The 22,620-nt window shown below is 38.1% G+C and overlaps 1 protein-coding gene across 1 annotated transcript in view; it reads right to left on the bottom strand.

The window, feature by feature from the left end:
• The window catches only part of COG5 (component of oligomeric golgi complex 5), a 191,228-nt gene that overhangs the window by 167,634 nt on the left and 974 nt on the right, over positions 1–22,620 (bottom strand). The window contains exons 2-6 of the mRNA XM_082308220.1: positions 22,420–22,559; positions 21,455–21,512; positions 18,295–18,349; positions 18,125–18,194; positions 12,785–12,905 (exon numbers count right to left, since the gene is read on the bottom strand). Of these exons, the coding sequence (XP_082164346.1) occupies positions 12,785–12,905; positions 18,125–18,194; positions 18,295–18,349; positions 21,455–21,512; positions 22,420–22,559 (444 nt within the window). The remainder of the gene's footprint in view (positions 1–12,784; positions 12,906–18,124; positions 18,195–18,294; positions 18,350–21,454; positions 21,513–22,419; positions 22,560–22,620) is intronic.

The following is a 22,620-nucleotide window of genomic DNA, read 5'->3' as shown; positions in this document are numbered from 1 at the left end:
TTAACAGCAAAACCGAAACTGGTTTGGTATATTTCCTCTCTGCTCTATAGGGATACTTTGAGAAGAGAGCAGAAGGGGAATTTTGTAATTAGAGAAACAGAATATAAGTATAGTTTTCAGATTTTAGAGTCACACATTTAAATTTACTAATTGCAAAACAAACAAACAAAAACTGGGAAAAAAAAACACCTTATGAGACCTGGCCTTTACATTTAAGCTCATTAATGAGAAAAGACAGGATAGTGTAATTACCAAGACCACCTTCCACAACTTCGCTCTTCCATCACTCGTTCTGTTCTTCATTTCCAACTAGTTCCTCTTTCAAAATTCCCAATCCCCTCTGTTTCAGCCTTACCCAGGTGGGACTACAAACCCCAGATATATCATCTGGCTCTCAAAGCCCCAGACCATCTGATACATAACCAAAGCAGATAGAAAATACTGTAGTTTCAGTGTTTTTTAAGAAATAAGAAATACTGGCTTAATCTCAAACACAGAACTGAAGGTGATACCAAGGCAAACACTCTTTGTGTCCCATGCACATGACAGTACACGACAGTTTAAATGCACATTAATTTATCAGCTGCATGACTGGTGCAGCTACTCTGCTGTCCTGACAATAACTCCTCTCCTAGCAGAAAACACTGTTTGGTAGTCCATCACATCCCCCCTCCCCTTCGTTAGTTTTTGTCGACTATCACTTCTCTTCCACTGGAGTCCTCTGAACTGTTAAAGCAAATAAATCAAGAGCTGTCAGGCCCCAGGTTTTACTCTGTACCTGCTGATGCCTAGCTCAGTGTAATACTGGCCTACAACCAAAACTTCTTGTGCTGGTTTTGGCTGGGGTACCCTTAATTTTCTTCATAGTAGTTCGTATGGGGCTATGTCTTGGAGCTGTGCTGGAAACAGTGTTGATAAGACAGGGATGTTTTAGTTAGTGCTGAGCAGTGCTTACACAGGGTCAAGGTCTTTTCTGCTTCTCACCCCACCCCACCAGCGAGGAGGCTGGAGGTGCACAAGGAGCTGGGAGGGGACACGGCTGGGACAGCTGACCTCAACTGACCACAGGGATATCCCACACCATACGACGTCATGCTCAGCATATAAAGCTGGGGGAAGAAGAAGGAAGGGGGGATGTTCAGAGTGATGGCGTTTGTCTTCCCAAGTAACCATTAGGCGTGATGGAGCCCTGCTTTCCTGGAGATGGCGGAACACCTGCCTGCCCATGGGAAGGAGTGAAGGAATCCCTTCTTTTGCTTTGCTTGTGTGTGCAGCTTTTGCTTTCCCTATTAAACTGTCTTTATCTCAACCCACGAGTTTTCTCACTTTCTCTTCCAATTCTCTCCCCCATCCCACCGGCGCGGAGTGCGCGAGCAGCTCTGTGGTGCTTAGTTGCTGGCTGGGGTTAAACCACAACACTTCTGTTCATTAGATCATGACAATAATAATCATAATTTATATTAATTATGAAATAGTGGCAGTCAGATTCAGAGTAACAGATGACAAGGAGGTTGAAAGAGCACAGCTTTCCAGAAATGTAAGTAACAAAAGGTGTGGACATCTGTAACTGGGAGCAAGAAAGAGCAAAAGACAGAAATAGTCTTTAATGGGTCTGGAATCAGGTTAAAAACTGTTAGAAATACTCCATGTGCTGCAGCAAAGGCAACTTGAACACACTGTAATTAACTTCTGGCACAGCCTTGCTAATGGGACATCAATAACATACCTCTCAGGAACAGGTTAACACCTCAAGATAGAAAGCGGAGTACTAAATCCATTTTAAAACATCTGACATACAGCCCTCTGACAAGGTCTATATACTTGAGACTAAAATTACCAAATGCTTAATAGTACAGCAAAATCAAATTCTTTGACTAGTTATAGCTAGAAGACCAATCTCATCAAAACCAGAAATCAGCTTAATGCTAACATGAAAAAGCAGTTTCATAATTCACTCAATATAGCAAATTTGAAACATGTTTATGGTCATTTAAAGGACACGACATCAAGAAAACCCACCATTACAATTATACCTGGATTAATTTTCTAGAACTGGATGCATAAAGAAAATTAAATTTCAAGAGATCAGAACAGTTATGACTTTGGAAAACAGTGACACAGCAATGAAATGACAATGAAGCTACATTAGCAGAAACCAAACTTTTAAAAACCTGAGGAAATGTAAATTCAAACTCTACTAATTTAAAGGTTATGTTGAAAAACAAAATTCCAACAGGATTATTTTCTTGTATAAATTCAAACTTAGCCTTTTCTCTCATGTGCCTGTAATTATTTAGTGTCTTCTATTGAAAATGGTTAGAAAAATAATGCATGTCAGAGATTAAGTAAAACATATCAAACTATTTATATAAAATGCTTTGTTTAACATAAGGTTTCCAAGTTAGGAATCCTAATCACAGCAAAACACAATTTGATGGTAAAATCTGTATGTTCTGCCTGCTTTGTTCAAAGAGGATGAAGAGATCTTACACTATTAGCCTCTTACTAATGAAAAATTGTATTAAGTTTTGCAAGTCATTTTGTTACATGCACATTAATTCAGTATCTTAAAGTGAATAGGTCAAATTAATGAACTTGTTACATACTATCATGATTTTTGTTTCTTTATTTCAAAAGCCAACAAGAAATAAATTAATATCTACAGAAGTTCCTTAACTCTGCATAAAACATAAAGATGGCATAAAATAAAATAAGATGGCCTAGAACAAAATGATTAATTGAAACAGAGAAAGAAATAAGTGGGTGGTATAGCAACTACAGAAGAGGACAAAGACTAGCTTCCACACTCATTACATAAACTATTTGGTTGTACAGCATAATTAATGAAATAACATGACTCAGCAGAAGCTTGAATAGCTCTTTTTTTTTACGTTAATGTCGTGGTTTAACCCCAGCCAGCAACTAAGCACCACACAGCCGCTTGCTCACTCCCCCCTCCCCAGTGGGATGGTGGAGAGAATCAGAAGAGTAGAAGTGAGAAAACTCGTGGGTTGAGATAGGAACAGTTTAATAATTGTAATAAAATAAATAAAATAGTAGTAGTCGTCATAATAATAATAATATACAAACCAAGTGATGCATGATGCAATTGCTCACCACCTGCTGATCAATGCCCAGCCTGTCCCCGAGCAGCGGTCCCTCCCTCCCAGCCAACTCCCCCAGTTTCTATACTGGGCATGACACCATACGGTATGGCATAGCCCTTTGGCCAGCCTGGGTCAGGCCCCCTGGCTGTGCCCCCTCCCAGCTTCTTGTGCACCTGGCAGAGCAGGGGAAGCTGAAAAGCCCTTGACTTAGTGTAAGCACTACTCAGCAACAACTAAAACATCAGTGTGTTATCAACTTTATTCTCATCCTAAATCCAAAACACAGCACTGTACCCGCTGCTAGGAAAAAGATTAACTCTATCCCAGCTGAAACCAGGACAGTTAATTTACAATAAATCAAACTTTGGCATACATGAACCCAGGAACTATACTAAGAAAATAACAAGGTCTTCTTAGTAATCAAGAGGATTTTTTGTTAGTGCTATCCATAGTTTTCATGGCACTCCTTTCCTTGAAAAGACAAATCAACTAATAAAACCAGAATCTTTCTATACATAGTAAATGTATAGAAAATGCATAGTAAATGCATTACAAATATGCTTTTTTCTTTTTCTTTATCAATGTATAAAATAACAACTTCAATTGCCTCTGTTGTATGAACGCAAACTGAATAGTTCTATCAACATTATCACATTAAAAATAAAGAATAATTATTTTGCAATATATCTGACTGTCACAGAATGAACTAGTATTATCCCTGAGAAACATAGTATCCGGTAAATATATATTTCTTTATTTTATATTATACAATTATTTTGTGATTAAATGCGCTATTAACCATATACAGTTAATCACAATGTAACTAGAGCAACAGGCCATCATTTTCAGTTTTTAACAGAGATGCTGAAGAAAAGCAGTTCAGACAGTGTATTCTATATGTATTTCACATGTGACACTGGCTTCATTTTTGTGAAGAACTTCTCATTATTTTTAAAATTTTTCGTAAGTCTGATTTTGGAAAAATTATACTTTTATATAAAAATGAGTTATCAGTTTCCAAACAGTTCAAGACTCTTTGTTTTAAAGCCACAAATATTAAGGCTTTTAAATTATTTGTATGTCTGCTTGACCTTCCCACCACAGAGGGTTTTTTTGCCTGGAATACTATAAATAAAACTTTGCACAACAACTTTTTGCAAAATCTTCCATCTTATGGTAAGAGAGCCTCAGGAAAAACAAAACAAAACAAAATAAAAAATCAACTCAACTGAAAGGAACAACATGAAATTGAAGAACACGGAGATTACACTCAGCTAAAGAAAGGCATAGTATATTTTAGCCCAAACCATTTCACTGAAGGTCTGGCAGTTACTGCTAACACCACCAGGGACAGAAGAAAAATGTTTTAGCTAGATATTTGCACTTACTATGGATGCAGATGTATCACCTGAAGCAGTGACACTCAAAAATAATGCAGATGGCTCTGAGCCATTAATACAATTCAGTCATTGTCAGCAGGACTAATTACCCCAGGCAAAGCACCATGCTAGCATGGCCGTGTAATTTCTATTAATCAAATCAGTTCAGTTACCCCTACAGAACAGCACATTGTGCTACACAGACATATGCTATATTATTTTAGAGGACATTAGGTCTTGCACAAGGCAGTAAATTGTACTGCATCTAAATCCCTAAGCAAAAGTACCGTGAAAGCAACTTCTCCCTCCAGATTGATGTGTGTTGATTCTTATGAGAAACTGTGCACAGCAATATTAATATCAACAAATCTGTCTGCTCTGTGTACTAGCAGTGAAAGACCTCACTGACATGACAGTAACCAAGTCCTTCCTCACTTTAATTGCAATTTGATTCAACACAAGATCTGGCTTGGCAATCATACACTCTAAATTTTTGCTTGGAATAGGAAAAAAAAAAAAATTAAGTTCATCACTGAATATGATATGGGAAGAAGGCAGCAGTGAAAGATAGCTACCATAGTATCTGTGGCAGGTGTTCAGACAGCATACCATTGCAAATTTAGTAATACTTGGGTACAGATACATAACGCATATTTGATGTTACTTCAAAACCTGCAGCAGTTAAAATGAAATAGTCTTTATACAACAATATTTAACCTGAAGGACAAATATTACAGTCGACCAATCTGCAACCACTTCAGAATAAGTGTCTGTTTTAGTCAGATTATTTACACTGTTTTAATACCTAATTAATATGGCAGACTGTGGAAACAATAGGTACAGATAATTCCAACTTGCAATAGATATGGATAAGATAATCGCTATAAAACAAACAAGTATGAAGTTACTATAAAATGAGTTATTTAAGTTTTCAACAAATTAGACTGTTGTTTCCTGAATACTGACTAGTAGTGCTTAGTACTTTGATAAACACAAAACAACATTCATCATCTTTCCCAAATATTAACTGTGGCCAGCAGGTCGAGGGAGGTGATTCTGCCCCTCCACTCTGCTCTGGTGAGACCCCACCTGCAGTACTGCGTCCAGCTGCGGGGTCCTCAGCACAGGAAGGACATGGACCTGTTGGAGCGGGTCCAGAGGAGGGCCCCAAAAATGATCAGAGGGGTGGAGCACCTCTGCTATGAGGAAAGGCTGAGAGAGCTGGGGTTGTTCAGCCTGGAGAAGAGAAGGCTCCAGGGAGACCTTATTGTGGCCTTTCAGTACTTAAAGGGGGCTTAGAAAGATGAGGACAGACTTTTTAGTAAGGCCTGTTGCGACAGGACAAGCGGTAATGGTTTTAAACTAAAAGAGGGTAGATTTAGATTAGATATAAGGAAGAAATTTTTTACGATGAGGGTGGTGAAACACTGGAACAGGTTTTCCCAGAGAGGTGGTAGATGCCCCATCCCTGGAAACATCCAAGGCCAGGTTGGATGGGGCTCTGAGCAACCTGATCTAATTGAAGATGTCCCTGCTCATTGAAGGGGGGTTGGACTAGATGACCTTTAAAGGTCCCTTCCAACCCAAACTATTCTATGATTCTATGATTAAAAACTTACAGGAGTAAATTAACATCTTAAAAACAGTTGGGTCACTGAGAAATGGATAGCTTGCCTTCTTTCCTGGCAAAGGAAAAAAAATCAGATACACAACATTTATATTCACATAGTCAGTACCACCTTCCTTCTGCTCACTGCATTCTCCTAGAGAATACTGACATAACAGTTATAGAGGGTCAGTTTTTGCAGCACTCCAGTAACATGATGAACTGTGTGAAGTTAACTTGAATGTCAGTCACATAGTGAGTAACCAGAAGAGAAGTAATTGTGTCAGAGGGGTGAGCTGAAGGTCTTCGACGAGATTTATCTACTATTTTATCTGAAGGAATGATAAGAAGAGGCTGAACTAAAGTGATGGCATGAATTTTCCAGTCACACTGTCCTAATATTTCAGGAGGTATCTGGGCACAGCGCCCAACAAATCAACCTGTGGGAAGCAAATTTTACATCAAGCAGTCCAATTAAAAAAAAAACCAAAACCAAATCAAAACAAACAAACAAAAACCAAAACACAAAACCAAAACAAAACAAAACCACCAAAACTTCCCTATAATACATTTTCTGTTATTGAGGGGTGGGGATGGGGAGCATCTCTGAGACAAACAAAGGACTGGTAGCAGGTCAGCTTACTCAGTCCTCCTGCTTCAAGGGAAAACCAGCTGTATCTAAACTATTCCTGATACATGCTTTGTCTAAACTGCTTTTTAAAAAGCTTCAAATACTGACTTCACAGCTCCCCTGAAATTACCATTACTGGCAGAAACCTTTCCTAACATTTTAGATAAAAATTTTCTTTGCTTCATTTCAGGCCCATTACTTACTGTTTTGATCACAGTGGATATGGAGAGCCATTTACTCCCTTCCCATTTGAAAAACTTTTATTTATCTGAAGAATGTTACTCTGCCTCTCAGACCCCTCTTCTGCAAACCAAAGAGCCACACACTTTCAGTTCCTCCGCCTACTGCCCATCCTCAAGACCTTCAGCCATCATTACTGCTGTACTTAGGGCTTTCTCCAATTAACCTACACCTTCCTTGAATGAGGTTCCTCAAAAGGGACTCGATACTCCAGCTGAAGCATGAACAAAAGGTTTGTTTCAAGTGCACACAGCACCCTTCCTTATAAAGATCAGCACAAATTTCATTGCCAACAATGTCACGCTGCTACAAAACAAATGAACAAGTGGCTTGCACTCAATTTATGAGGAACTATCAAGCCTCTCTGCAGAACTGTTATCCATACAGTCATTTCTCCTGTTCCTGCTGTTAACGACAACTATTTATTGCTAGGACTTTTCACTTTTCTGGAAGAGAAATTAAATCAATTCACCTAAGACATTATCTCCAATTTGCTAAGTATATTCTTCATTCTAATCCTGTTTCCCAACATACTTGCCATTCTTCTCTGCTTGATTATTACCTGTAAATTTAATAAGGATATACCATATTACATCACTCAACTCAATGAAAACAGGAGCCAGCTGCAAAACGCATTTCAACAAAACCCCACTTGATATATTGCTGGGCAGCAGTGAACAACTGATGATGCCTTTTGGGGTACCGTTTTCTCAAAACTTCTGCATTCATTGCCTAACATTTTCATGGATTATATTGCTGATCCTGCCAATGCAACAAGGTGTCAAGAGCCCTATTTAAATCAAACGACAAGACAGTCATTGACCTCTCTAGTTCTAAGATCTGTTATGCTGCCAACAAAGAAAATGTCATTGGTTAAACAGGATTCATTCTTGTTAAATCTATGTGGCCTACTATTTAATAGCTATTTTATATTCTAGACTCCTACAAATAGTTTATTTGTTCTAGAGTTTCTTTGATTAAGGAAGTCAAGTTAGTTTGAGTTGTGTAAATAAAATAGGAGCCAGTGAGTTCTATTTTCAATAAAGCAAGCTCTCACATCTTCTGGAATCTCATCTCTCTCCCCAGGAGTTCCCAAAGATAACCACTAAGAACAATGAGATTACTCTGAAAAGCAGTTGAGATACATTAGGATGAATATATATATATATATATATATATTGGGGTTTGGGTTTTTTTTACTAGACAAGCACACTGAAACTGAGAAACCTCAACACTGGACAAGACAAGGTCCCACCAATGCAATCCCCATTAAGGCAGGCAGACAAAATCATTTTCCTCCTCCCATTTCCTCTAATTTTTATTCTAACAGAAATATCGGCTATATCCAGGCTTTTTCTTGTTTAAATGATATCATGACACATCTTGTTTACCTCAGAAAGGCGCTAAGTCCGATTTTTTTCTAGCCTCCACAAGAGAATTTTTCAGGCCCAAGACCACTGTCACCTTTGTGCAGATGTCACTAGTTCTGAAGTGCACTTTAGAAGACAGGGCTACCACTACCTACATTATGCCAGCTACAAAGAGGCCTTCCAGGCATAGCCAAAGAACTCCTTTCAAATTATATTTCACCCAGTATCGTGCATATCCTAACTAATTTCAGTTTTCTCCATCCAAGCTGCACTTCTTTACAAGTATCATCCAAATTGAGCTTTATTTCTTTGAATTTCCCTTAAGTCTTCTATTGTCATGTTAAGCCTAAATAACTGCCATGTGTAAGCTTTGCTCCCTTCTTATAAAGAGCATGATACATATGTAGGGTTTTCTCCATTTTAGCTAGACTTCCATAACTAACAATATTTTGCCTTTTCTCTAGAATTATTTAAGCTTTAAAGTAAGGTCACAGTCCTATCCTCTCCCATCCTCTCTTCTCATAAGTTACAAGGAAGGTAGTATCTTCCTGGAGCAACTTCTATATTGAAGACACCCACAGCCGTATTTCAACAGACTCCTTCTCCTTCATTTTATGGCTGCACAGCTTAGTCACAGACTAACTCTGAGTTTACAAAAGAGCAAAATTACGGCTGCTGTGAGAGCCTGCCTACAAGTATTATATGCTCACAAGGTCATTCAAGCAAATAAATTCACTTGCTGTGAAATAAATTATAATACAGCCATACATACAGACTAGGAGTTTATTATAATTAAAAGAAGTCTAGGCATTTATATGAATAATGATGACATCAGTTATAGGTATTTAACAAGCAAAAGACAGAAATCCTTTGTAGTCCAGAGCTAGCTCTGTAACTGATAGGTGGAATTAACCACCTGTCCACAGTCAAGCTAGCAATTCGCTGCACAACTAAGAATTTTCTCCTCTTCATCTCATCAGTTACTGGCCACTGTTACTGACAGTAATTTCTGCATACCCACACAGAAGACAGCAGATTTTTTAATACCTGCAGAATTTCTTCTGTGAAAGGGAACTGTATTTAGTGTACCATTTTCTTGTCACATTCTATTGTTTAAACTTGATTAGGAATGTTTCTTTTTCACTTTATAAAATATTTGTATTAAAATATCACCAAGAAGCATAGTCAGGGCATGTAATTCACTGCATTAGGCACTGCGTGACATCCGAATATGCCACTTGCTTTACCTATCCATACACTGAATTGAATTGTAGAATATGAAGAATCGTCACTAGAGAAGCAGCTCATAGTGTGTTCAATGGCTCATCACAGCTCTGTTTCTACTTTGTTGGAGAACCCAAAGAAGTGTGTTGGGAGGTGGAGGAGTTGCAGCAGAAAGTTTGGGAGTTTTATATATACGCACACGCACACACATATGTATTAACCACATTTAATCTCTAAAAATTACATAAGGAATTCAGTTTTTCTTCCTACTGTGCCAAAATGGGAAGTTAATTTCAAAGAATGTGAAAGTCCAACACAGAGGAATTTTAGATCTATTTTAGCTTTAAGTAGAGATCCCAGTGCAAATATTACCAAATGCTTTCAGAGTAAAGTTCCTAACATCATCCACTGAATCTGGAGATCTGTCGACTACTAGCAACTTAACAAAGTGTCCAATAAAAAAACCCTTCTCAGTGAAAGCTATTGTTTCTTGTAGTTCCTCTAATTGACCCATATTTCTATCTAATTCCAAGATCTTTTACTTTTATCATATCTTTTCGCATCACTGCAAAATAAACTTCAAGACACATCTAAGTAAAAGCTGTAAGTGAACTAACATAGATTTGCTGAGGAAGTATATGTTGAATACATATACCTAAACAGGTACACACGTTTGTGTCCCCCAAACATACACACAGAGTGTAACAGTACATAAAAAAAAAAATGGCCAGTTATCCCAAGACTCCATCCAAAATAACCTATAAGCAATAAAAGGTATATTATACCATAGAAAGTGCAAAGCTTTCACGTTAATATCACAGTGCTGCTGATTTCAACAAAGAAGAAATTATATTGCACCACACATACAACAGAAAGGTAACAAACAACGGGAATAATTTTTCCCTGAACAAGAGCCGAAAGGGATATTCAGAAATATCTGGCTAAAAACACAAATGACTATTAATCTTGGCCATGATCCCCGATTCAAAAGCAAGCCTCCATGACGCAGAGCTCCCTATCCAATACCAGGCTTTCACACTACTCAAGTCTACCACCTATTTACTACCATCAGATGTCGTAGTACTTCCCAAGCCCTCCCAAAGCTTTCGTATCTCAACACCGAATAACCAGTGCCCAGTGTCTGTTCCCCATGCTTCCCACCCTTCCGACACCACAGAGCACGACATCATATTTCCCATCTTTCTGAAGCACAGCATTTCCACAACCTCACCCCCAGTCGCCACAGCCTCACTGCTCTCCTGCTCCACACCTCCACTCCGCAGATCTCCCACACATCCCAATGCTTTCCAAGGCCAGAAGCACAGCACGGTGCTTCCCCAGCCATGCCCCAAAATCCAGCCTCCCTGCAACACACCACCTTCCCACTGACTGCCACTGCGGTACCCTGAAACTGCGCACTTTCCTCCCCTCTGGAGAGAGCTACCCCATACCCGGTAAGCCACCACCTCACCACACAGGACAGACACCTCCAGCCCACCGCACCGGCCACTCCGCAGTGGGGTGCTCCCATCCACGCGGGTGCTGGGTGTCATGGCCAGCTGGGAGGCAGTAAGAATTCAGACCAGCCCAGGTGGGCAGCAGAGGATAACAAAGAGCAGAGAGCCAAAAGATGAGGGAGGGATGCAGATGGAGAGGGAAGCGAGAAGAAGAGATACCAGGAAAAGAGAAGGAGAGAGAAATGGCAGCAGACAAGGGATTTTACCTGGCTATAAACCATCCAGAATTAAAGATTAATTAAGGATTAAATTAAGGACCACAAGACTTGGCTCCCCTCCTATGGACTGTAGGATGAAACTCAAAAGGGCTTCCTAAGGGGACGTGTTTCCCTTCATCTTTAACAATAATAATTGCTCAGACTTTTCTAAGCTTCAGCAAAAGACCAACTATTTGAAAACAAGAAACTCAAAAGATTGTGACACTTTAACAGAATAAAGTGGAAGCTCTTTTTTAAAATGGTGAAAGAAAAATAAAGAGAGGAAGGAGAGCAATAAAAGGCATTTTCTTTAAAAGAAAGAAATCCTAAAAACTACACAAGATAAACTTCCCAGATTTTACCATTAAATTGTACTAATTATTTGAATAGGATCTAGCATTCAGATTAATCCCACAAGACTTGTAATTCAGTAGTAGTTGAAAGACAGTATTACTTATATTATATTACAATATATATCCTGAAGATGTGAGGAGATGTGAGGAGATGTGGGAGACCAAAACGGAAAGAAAATAAAAGATTAGAAAAAATATTCTATCTTAGAATGCCACAATTGCTTAAGTGCTTCAGTCAAACGGATACACTAAATAAATACAAAAACTTTCCATTTGCAACACAGCATCTGCTAATTATAAGACTAAGTCATTGTCTAATAATTTTTTGATTACAGAGTATAAAAAGAGCAGTAGTGACAAATATGCACAATAAACCTCAGGATGATTCTGAATGTTTGATAGTTCAGCCCTCCCACAACCTATTTTTGGAAGCTGAAATTTGAATACCATTAAACCAAAGGAGAAACAGCTGGCAAGATACCATATACAACACCAACGACTGATCTCCAAGACTAATGGGATGTTCCTCACTGCATCCTGCAGCACTGAGTGGAAGTACCCAAGCTAGCTCAAGCACAGAAAACAATCTAGCAAGGTAACATGAGCTTCCTGAGAACTATTTCATCATTCTTCCTAGAAGCCAATAAAATACAGGGTAAATTAGCGACTACCGCCGCAGAATGCTTCCAGTATCTGAATTAGGTTAGGTATCTGTATATCATATCACATACGGCTTTCATAAAGGTCGCAGGGCCAATAATTTTATTTTAGGATGTAAACTGTAATTCAAACTATGCCTTACCGTAGTGCAACGTCTTCCAAAAGCTACATAGTTATCTCCTGCCTCTGAAGGCATTTTATACAAACACAAACCAACAAGAAATTAATTGCTTCACAAAAAAAATGTTGCCCAAAAGAACACAACTCACTATCATAGAATGTTCATGTTATTAAATACCTTTATCTACAGAAGTCATATGAAAAAATTGAAGGTCCTAAGGAGTTCTGTCCATACCATTTCTCAATTCAAATCAGGAAGTAGAAAGCAAGAATCATAGTAAAATGTTTTGGGGGTTTCTTTGTTTTTTAAGTCAAACACTAGTGCGAGTCATGCGAGTGCAAGCTAACAGTGCCTCTGAAAGTAACTAAGAAGGACTCACCAAGTTCATTGAGACTCTGGGCAGCTTTTGTTATCTCTCTGCTTCCTCCTTGCAGTTGTCCTTGAAGTCTCTTACTGAGATATAAGATGCGTATTATCCTCCGCAGCAAGTCACAGGCAGCCTGCAGAGAAATTGTAGCATTAGGGAATATTATCAGTACATTATGGTCACATAATATCAGGTCTCAAATATGGAAATATTTTAACCAAAAAAGGAAACATGAATGTGAATAAAACCAAGGAACTTTAGAACGCTGAAATCCCTTTTTTCAGGATTTTTTACCATGATGTTATGCAGTATAGACCAATACTTTCAAAAGCTGGTAATTACATTCACAGGGCTACTGGGATTACGCTGTCATTACTATTAAAAAAAAAGGAAACTCAGAGCCCTATGACAGAGACATGTTCTATTTCTAACTAGAAGTGAGCTTTATTTTATATTGTGCGTCTCTCCTCAATATTCCTTCCCTCTGTAGCCTTTAGTAAAATTAAGAAGTTGGCCTTGCCAATCAAATATTGATCCAAAATAAGCAAAATGGCAGCACTTACTTCAGAGGACAATAAAACTTAAAGGCTGAATTGTTATTACAGATATTGACTCTTATGGTAGGAATATATGTAAAACCTCATTTTCAGCAAAACTTTCACAAGACCAGTCACCTTCATTCAGCCAACTGTTAGTTCACATTCTTTCATAGGTTTATTAAAATACACAGCATTCTTGGCTGAAAATTAAGAAGATGGATGCATATGAAAATCTTCAGGAAACATTTGTGTATGTTTTCATTAGCACCCATTTAGGAAAAAAGGCATTGCTGACATCCGAATCAAACATAATAGTTCCATAATTTTTCACTCAACTAAGACCTTGAAACAGGTTTTCTCCTTCTACACAGTAAATAACAGAGACAGAGAAACAGTAGAGTTACATCAAGTGTAGAGTTCCTCTAGGGCTGGATTGGGTCAGTAGGGCTAGGAGGTAAACATCTAAACTAGAATTCAGAAATGCAGTTCAAGAGAAGGTAAAAAAGTATGTGGATTTCAGTACAGTCACAGGTAGAGTGCAACATCTGCAATCAGATTAACAAGAGAGGTAAATGAGAAATTTGGAATAAGACAGTTGTTCTGAGGTATTTTCCCCGGTACCAAAGACAAAGCCTCCTGAAATATTTACCTTACGGATATCAAAATTAAATTAAAATTACTTTAAAAAATATTTATATCTGACAGACTTTGAACCCCTTTTTCAGACTCAAGTTAATGTCTTGAAAACTAATGTTAAAGTACGCATATAAAAACATACACAAGTGAGTCATTTCAACCAGTATTCAGTGGAGTGCACAAGTTGTCAGTCCCTTCCTTATGCCAGCACAAACCAATCTAAACACATATATTTATAGTTTAATTTTATTAAACATCTAGACAGAACAAAAAGGAAAAATTAGAAAAAGCCCCACTGAGGCAAACCACCAAAAGCACAATTACTCTCGCTGCTTTTGGCTCTGTATCACACAGTCTGAAGTGCAAGTTTCCTAAGCATTCTAAGACAACTTAACCACATGATTTCTATTACCATTAGTGAGAACCAAGTGGGGCTTATCCTACTTTGAGAGATTAATGTATTAGTTTTTATTAATTCATTTCTTTAATTAGAAAAATCTTGATCCACATATCACTTTCCTATCTGTGAACTAAATTTCTGCAAGATGAATCAAAAATAGCTTTTTATATAGTGCACTGTGCTTTGCCAAATAAGAGGGCATAGTATTACTACTTTGCTTTCAAATTTAATTACTCTCTAATCTAATTGTGTACCTCTAGCTAATGTTTTTCCCTAAGAACTCAACTTCAGTTATCTTCTGACCATCTTTTACTTTACATGCCAAAAGATTATTTGTTTTTCATTTGATTGTTGCTCATTATCTCCTATCCCAAGAAACAATCTTTTAAAAGGACAATCAAACTGAATAAGAGATGGGGAAAGTTACGTTTAGGTACAAGAGCAAAAAGAAGTTTTAACTTCTGGCCCTGTGAATTAGAAGGAGGAGAAAAATCCAAAGACACTGAAGATGCACTCTTAACTTCGCAGCGATTGCTACCGCATTGTGCTCTTGACAGAGATTCTGTTTCACCCAAGTATCTCCATTTACATGAGTTGTTCAACTTAATAAAACTCCCAGTCACTGTAAAAGAATGCAACATATGAGGACCGTGTAATGGAAATAAAAAATTTTATCTACTAGTGGAGTTGTTCACAGACGCTAGATCCTCTAACTTGACTACCTACATAACAGAAGTTTGAATTAATTCAGGAAACATTCCCTTCCTGAGTTGATACAGTATGCTTTTCTAAAGGAGATGGTTTCATCCAAGAAGGAATGAATTCCACTGTTCAGGCAAGAATTAATTTTGAAAAGGCCAGTGCCCTGAGTTAGTCCCAGTGGTTTTAGTAAAATTAAAAATAAAACCTGATTTTTCTGGAGATTACATGTTAATTATCTCCTGAAATTTAAAGCAACATATCAACACTAACAGATATTATTGCTACGATTCAAACAATCAAATAGCCTTACTTCTAAACTCAAATTAATTTTGAGAACTTATTGAAAGAAGACTTAATTAGAAAGAGAGGATCACTTGAAAATATGCCAGTGCGTAGCTCATATATGCAATTGCATATATCTGCTAGATAATAATGTAATTGGATGTATACATAACAGAAGCCTGAAGAAAGATGACAGAGTCATCTTCAGACTACATTTACCATTTAATTATGGTAGCACCTGGATGAAATCCGCTACTGGTTAATATTTTAAAGAGAGAATAACTTTAAAATACAGAAATTTTTTTTTTTAAAAAGGTTTTAAAAATTTGGCTCTTATTAGGATTTTTAAACACCGAGATATCTGAAATTACGATAACAGGTAGAAACACTTGGTTAAACAGAGCGGCACAGGAAATAACCCTCTGAAAGACAAACTCTGTCTACATATTTCAGCTATTAACTATTCCCATTTAGCTTGTGATCTACTATGGAAAGACTCAGAAGAGGACAGTATGATTTAAAGTAGGAAGTAAGCTTTGTGAGTCTGCTGCTCCCTTGGGATGCCATGAAGCCCTAAGAGCAGAGCAAGATATAATATACACAAGCACACAGCAGAGATTTAGAATTCAGGACTAGATTTGAAGTTTGACAATGAATTTGCAGGGAGAATGTTTATGAAAAAGCCAGACTATATTAAAAACAATTAAGGATGCCAAAATCCAGCTTTATGCAAGCCAAATATTCCTTCAGTTTGTGAGCAGTCCCACAGCAATCAATGGAGAAGCACTAAAATGATACCATCATGAGTACAAGAGGCCCTTAAACACCACACAGTTCAGCAAAAAATACCTGCCAACCCTACAGATTTTGACAGAGAGCAACCTCTTTTATCGGTCATCTACCTTTTTCTACTTATTCTACCAACTGTACATCAACTGATAAAATTAGCACGTTTGAAAGTGTCCCATGCCACGAGTCTTGCATTTGGGAGCAATTTCATGTCAAGAGCCCTGCCACCACCAGGAAGCGAATTGTTTGCTGTGCTGTTGCCCTTCCTTCCTGAACAAACAAGGCAGCCAAAGAGACACAACAGCAGCGCATCCTGGGGAGCCAGGAGGGTTGAGATTTCCAAAGGCCTATTGACTCAACTCTCCGTAAGTCCAGCTTCATTTCATAATTCAGGCGTCCTGACCCTCAACTCCTCCCAGCAGCGTAGTGCAATATAGAGCACTCGCTATGTATCTGCCAATACAAGAAGGGACAGCAGCTCTCCTGCCGAGGATGGACTCTCACTGGCAGAGAAGCTGAATCATCGTTCCTCTTTCTACAGTGAGGTAAGTAAGTGGATTTGGATGCTAACAAGGGTAGCCTAGCAGGCTTCCCTTACCCTGCACCTCTTTTTTCTGACTTACAGCCAAGAAAAGCCAGATATTACAAATTCCCTGGCACAGGCTGAGTAATGCTGACCCTGGATGCATGCTGCTTTCACACCACAGGAAAATCCATGTAACCCTGCTACAGCAAAGAGGAAGCAGAGAGCACCCAAGCAACATTTCCTAAGTTCAGCGATTCATTCTTCTCAGACATCGTTCTGCAGTTTGACTTTGCGTAAGATCAGGGCAGAAATGATCTTCATCTTTAGCCCCAAATTCCTGCAACCCTTTCCACAGCTGCAACATGTATCAGAGAACAAAAAAAATCTGCACCTAACCTGCCATATGGAAGTCACAGAAGTTTTGCCCAGTGGCATAAACGGTAAAAAGAGCTGGAGTTGAAAAGAACAGGAAAAGCAGCTGGACAAACTGGCTGAACAGCGTGAAGAGCTTCCTGCTGAACTTCACTGCTACTGAAAGTAATGCGGAAAATACTAGAATTTCAGCCAAGAGACTAGTGCAGCTGCTCCACCAGCCCCCAGACTAGAAACTGGATGACAGTTTGCAGCTTCATCTACTCTGCTGTACAACAGCAGTCACCCGCAGATGGCAATCTACTTGAGTGTATATCCACAGCTCAAATTTCAGCTACTGAAAGATAAGTTCCTCGTTCTGCAAAGCTAAGGTAAACTTGTGAAGACAATAAACTTGTTCAAACAATAACTCATTAAATACTTGTGGGTTTGGAGTTGTGCTGCTCTTCAAACCATAAACTGAATAGAATCCAGCTATATCACCAAAGATCTGTGGAATAGTTTTCAACTATTATGAAATTAACAATGGAAGTGTTTGACACATCTCACCATCGTTGTGATAAGCTCTCTCCCACTGCTATCCTCTAAAAGAGATCTGCATTCTCTGATAGACTCCACTTATATTCAAAAGACAGGGGCAACTACGTACCTGGGCTTATAAAACTCCAGAACCACAACTGGCTCCATAAGTTTCATCTTGACTATTTTGAAAGAATTAATTCCCAAACTCTTTACTAAGCTGCAGTCAAGCATACGTTAACTTAGAAGAGAAAAGCATCTTCTACATAATGGCACCATAACATTAAATACCAAAATTACACAAACAGTAATGAGAATTTAATTAATTTGTACTCAGATAATCCTTCCCTCTTCCCTCCATCTCTACAAAAACTCACTTAGCTAGTGCAAAGGTCGATTTCCTACTTCGCAACACGAAACACTTCTCAGTAGGTCATGAACAGACATACAAATACTGATTTTCATTGAGAAATATTGACAACGAACTACAGGCTACATGAGTATGAAAATCCTACCCATGTCTGACAACTAGGAAATAATACACATTCAAAAAAATTTTTTTAAAATACATTTTTAATACAACTTACTTGAAGTTTTGCTAGCTGAGCTGTGCGAGACACTATTTTGTTGTAGGGGTCAACAATTTTGACTCTAATTCTAAAAATAAGAAGAGAAATGTATTTATAGCAGTATTAATAAATAACATGATAGAACAATTAAGAATTTCTACTTTCTAATTGCTTAACGAATGTCATACCTATCAACAGTACCCTGTAGAGCACCAATTCTAGTCTGCATCATTTGGAGGACACCTGCAAAATAAAGCATATTTTATAATTGGCAAGTGTTCCATGTAAAGAGAGAACTATTCTTCAAATCATACTAACTACTGCAAACTACTTTAGCATAAAAAAGCAACAGCTTCCCCCTTTACAACAAAGCATTCAAACAGATTGAAATTAATAAAACACAGCCTATTTGGAAACAAACTGAGCAGGTAATAGGTCACTTACTGAATGCTATGGAAAATGTTTTGGTAGAGAACACAAACCTACAGAAGAAATATCACTCTGAAATTCATCATATCTTAAGTTTCAAATAATATTTAGAGCATGTTGCTTTCTAAGAGAATGATAATCAGGACTGCTGTTCAGAGGCATATAACCTGCTACAAACACCTGAACATGACATACAAAAATGGCAGAACCTATTTAACACTATTTATTTAACATAGTGACTAGACAGTTCAGAGAAAACGACAGGCAAAGAGGACTGATAAGATAACCAATTCTATTTCAAGGTTTTCTTCCTGTGCATAAGCATCCTTAGCAAAAAGTAAGGTATCAATGTCATTGTTAGGTCATCTAATTTAGATTACAAACAGAGCAAACTATTCTAACCATGTTTGTTCCAGATTAGTTTGGCCAAGCAGCACAAAGAAAGCCCACAAGCATGCTTGTTCTTTTCTTGTTAAATTGCAAACAAAGTAGTCAAGGGTAGCAGTCATTTTTGCAATATGGAATCAGCCTGCTGAGAGTTTAATTAAGTTATGCAAACCCAGGCCTATGAAATTATTTCTGTTCCAGTTATTGTTAGCATTCTCAAGCATACTACATCTTTGTAAAGCCCTGTTTACAAGCATGTCATCATTAAATTGGATAAAACTGCAATATGAGACAGTAAGGTGGAAGATAAACATACTACTGCTAATAGTTTTATTCAGCTTGTCCTATACTGGGACTATAACTCACTTATTTTGTATAAATATGCCAACTCCCATCTTCTCCATATTTCAGAATTATTAACTTGGCTTAGTGACAGACTCAAGAGTTCTCTGACTCTGACATTCATACATGGAATGGTAGGCATGCAATTCCCACACGTCAGAGGATGAAGATATGAGATACAGCGAAAAGCTGGCAAAATAGGCTGAATTTTCTCCTCTAGACTGCAATAATGGGGGAGGGCCAGTAGCATGACACTGCTGCATCTATGACTGTGACATTGCTATAAAGCACACAGCAGCCCTCTTGCCAGAAGGCAGAATTAGGATGGGTGAAAAGGCAATCCACCCCCTCCATCTACTGTGTAAGATACGGGATGATACTATTTAGCTTATCTTGAGCTAAGATATCTATTGTACCATTAAAAAAGTGCACAGACCTAAAAAAGAAAGGAGTCAACAAGGTGGGTATATCAATTTGAAACATTTAATGAGATTCACTTTCACATATCCAAGTGATTGTGCATGCTATGAATTAGTTCCATAATCTTCAGTTGCTAATTTTCTTGATAAACATACCGAGAGCTATGGGTTTCTAACTTCATAATTAAAATTTCTATTGACATTCAACTTTTCTTTTTCTTATGAATCTTGACTGAGTGTTTCTTCTACAGTGACCATATATCACATGTAGCATGAGGTAAGAAAGTTTTGCAAAACTTAAAACATCATCTTTGTGTGCACAGACTTTTGATTTTCCTGGCAACTGCAGACTGAAGTTTCTACTGATGTCTCAAGTATCAAGTACTTTTCAGGATTAGAACCTCTGCATGCTTCTCCTTCCCTCGCCCCAGAAAAGGCCTTTTAAAAAGCATAACCCTAAGTAAATGGAGAAATTTCAACACATTTGAGGTGAATTAGATATTTACTTTGGGTTATTAGCTGTAAAACACGCATTATTTCCACGCCTGCCTTACAGAAATGTTTTATACCTGAATAGTTGTTTTGAAGTGCTTCATTCTTTCCTCAGAGCAATTTTAGGAAGGAATGCCTTCAGAAACAACCATGATTTCAGAAAGCACAATTCCACTGAGCACAACTTAGTGAAGATCATGACTGGGAGGTATTTATCAGTCACAAGATGGACTACAGATTCCTATCTACTTCTCATTTGGGGGATGAACACACATTCCAGTCTTCCTATACTTAATTTTCCAACTCTTTAAAAAGCTATTCAGGAGCTACCATTGCTAGATTAAATAGGCATTTCTTTATTTTTATAGCTATATACAAGTGCTAACAATCGAATACTGTATCCGACAAGTTCCAAAGACTAAGAAGATACTATAACTGTCAGTAACCAGAAACTCTCTGGTTATGCCAAAGCCTGGAAGCAGGAGGAGGAACAAAGATAAATTATTTAGCAAGTTACAAAATGGAAGGGGAAAAGGGGAGATGCTTGGATCCCACTGTATAGGCAAATTAGCATGTTATAGAGGTAAATATCTTTCTGTGCAAAAAAACCCCAAAACCATATGAAGTTCCCAGCAAGTGACAAAGAGCAGAATGGCAGGTCTGATGAGCTCATGGCACAAGAACAATATACTGCAACCATTCTTCTACACAGATTCAATGGTTCCTAAGTAAGGCCTTTGAAAGTCAGCAGTTTATGTTAAAGTCCAGATCTCAAACAAAGGAATAACACAAAGGTATGTATTTAACTTAGTAGCCCCTCACGAGGAAAAAAATACCTCAATGCAGTTAAGATCATGTATTAAAGCCTCTTTGGTTAAGATTTGCAAACTATACAACATATGCATATGCAACATGCATAAACTTGGTACTTACGGCAACAGATACCAGCTAATGTTGCAACAAAATTAGGCTTATTTAGAAAAATATATTAAAAGGTAAAAAAGACTTGATTGCTAAAGTTGCTCAGAACTGATTATCAAAATATGTTTTCCTGTAAAGTAGTTACTCCACAGAAGTATCAGCCAAATCTTCTCTCTGGAGCTCCATCTACTGACATCAAAAAAAAAAAAAAAAAAAGCTGCCACGTTACTCCTCAGAAGTAAGATCCGTAGCCTTAACATTAGGGGCCAAAGTTGACAGTGAGTGACGTTCCCTGCACAGATATTAAAAGTGCTTCCTCCACCGTAAGAAGTAGCAAGCATAATATAACAGTATTTACCTTCCAGGGATTCAATTCCAGTTGCTTGGGCCAACAGGTCTTCATGTCTTGCAACAACCTTAAGAAAACAGAATAGAGAAATCAACACAGAAAAACGGGGATGTGTGCCTGAAAGGAATAATAATAAATCATCATCATTCCTACATTAGGCATTAAAGTATCATCATCCCTATATTAGGCAGACACAGGAAAAAGCAGCCACACCTTAAAGATGAAAGGGTTTTCAGAACACATTTTAATTCACAAAAGTGGCAAGTTCAGAACGAGAAGAGGGTCAGTAACTGCAGTGTAACTGACATCTTAATTAAAGCCAGCAGAGTAATCGCATTTCAACACACTAGTTCCCAAAGAATTTACCAATTGGGGCAGGGAAGAACCAGGTTTTGAAACTGCACACAAACTTAGCACGTGTTCTCATTGCAGGGTCTACCGTGGATTTGTGGTGTCTGTGTAGTTTTTACCAGAAAGCCTTCTACTATCTAAACTCAAAAGCCTTTCTGAAGGTGTGGAGGTGTGTTAACATAGGTTGTACTTGCCCAGCTAAAGGTAAGCCTTAGAGCCTAGGCTACTCTCCAGCACAGGATGAAAGGGTGCAAGTTCAATCACTCACTATCTTCTCACAATTTTCATCCCAAAACACAGGCCAACATTTCTGATAGCTGACGTGATCATTTGGAAAGAGTTAGGGAACATCCTTACAAGGAAGAGCAGAACCTCCATGCATACAGACATTGGCTGCAGAAACTGAAAACAAAGCAGTGTATGGCTTCTTGGTAGGAGTATTGAGAGTGGGCTTGACTGAGTTAAGTATCAGATCAACTACTAGTTTTGCTGCAAGTTGTACCTTTAGTTACTGCTTGCAGAGTACACTGGGCAATTTCAGAAGCAACAAGATCATAAGATTACCAAGCTTTTGCCTAGCTGATATCAACCTCCCCAACATAACAGGTATGCTTTAAACTTACTTGTAAATGAAGCTCTTTATCCAACTGACTAATGCCTTGAGCAAGTTTTGCTAGTTGCTCAGCTATCACAGCCTGATGGATAGACTGGGAAGTGTAAGCTTTCACATCAAAGTCTTCTCTGAAGAAGTCAGCATAACATTCTGAAAAAGATTTAGATTTTATCTTCATGCTTCAGAACAGTTAAATAATATTTATGGACCT

Source organism: Platalea leucorodia (genome assembly GCF_965183815.1).
Source record: "Platalea leucorodia genome assembly, chromosome: 4".
In the NCBI taxonomy this organism is placed as follows: Eukaryota; Metazoa; Chordata; class Aves; order Pelecaniformes; family Threskiornithidae; genus Platalea; species Platalea leucorodia.
The sequence above is the reverse complement of the archived record's forward strand: the minus strand, read 5'-3'. Positions and strand labels throughout refer to the sequence as shown.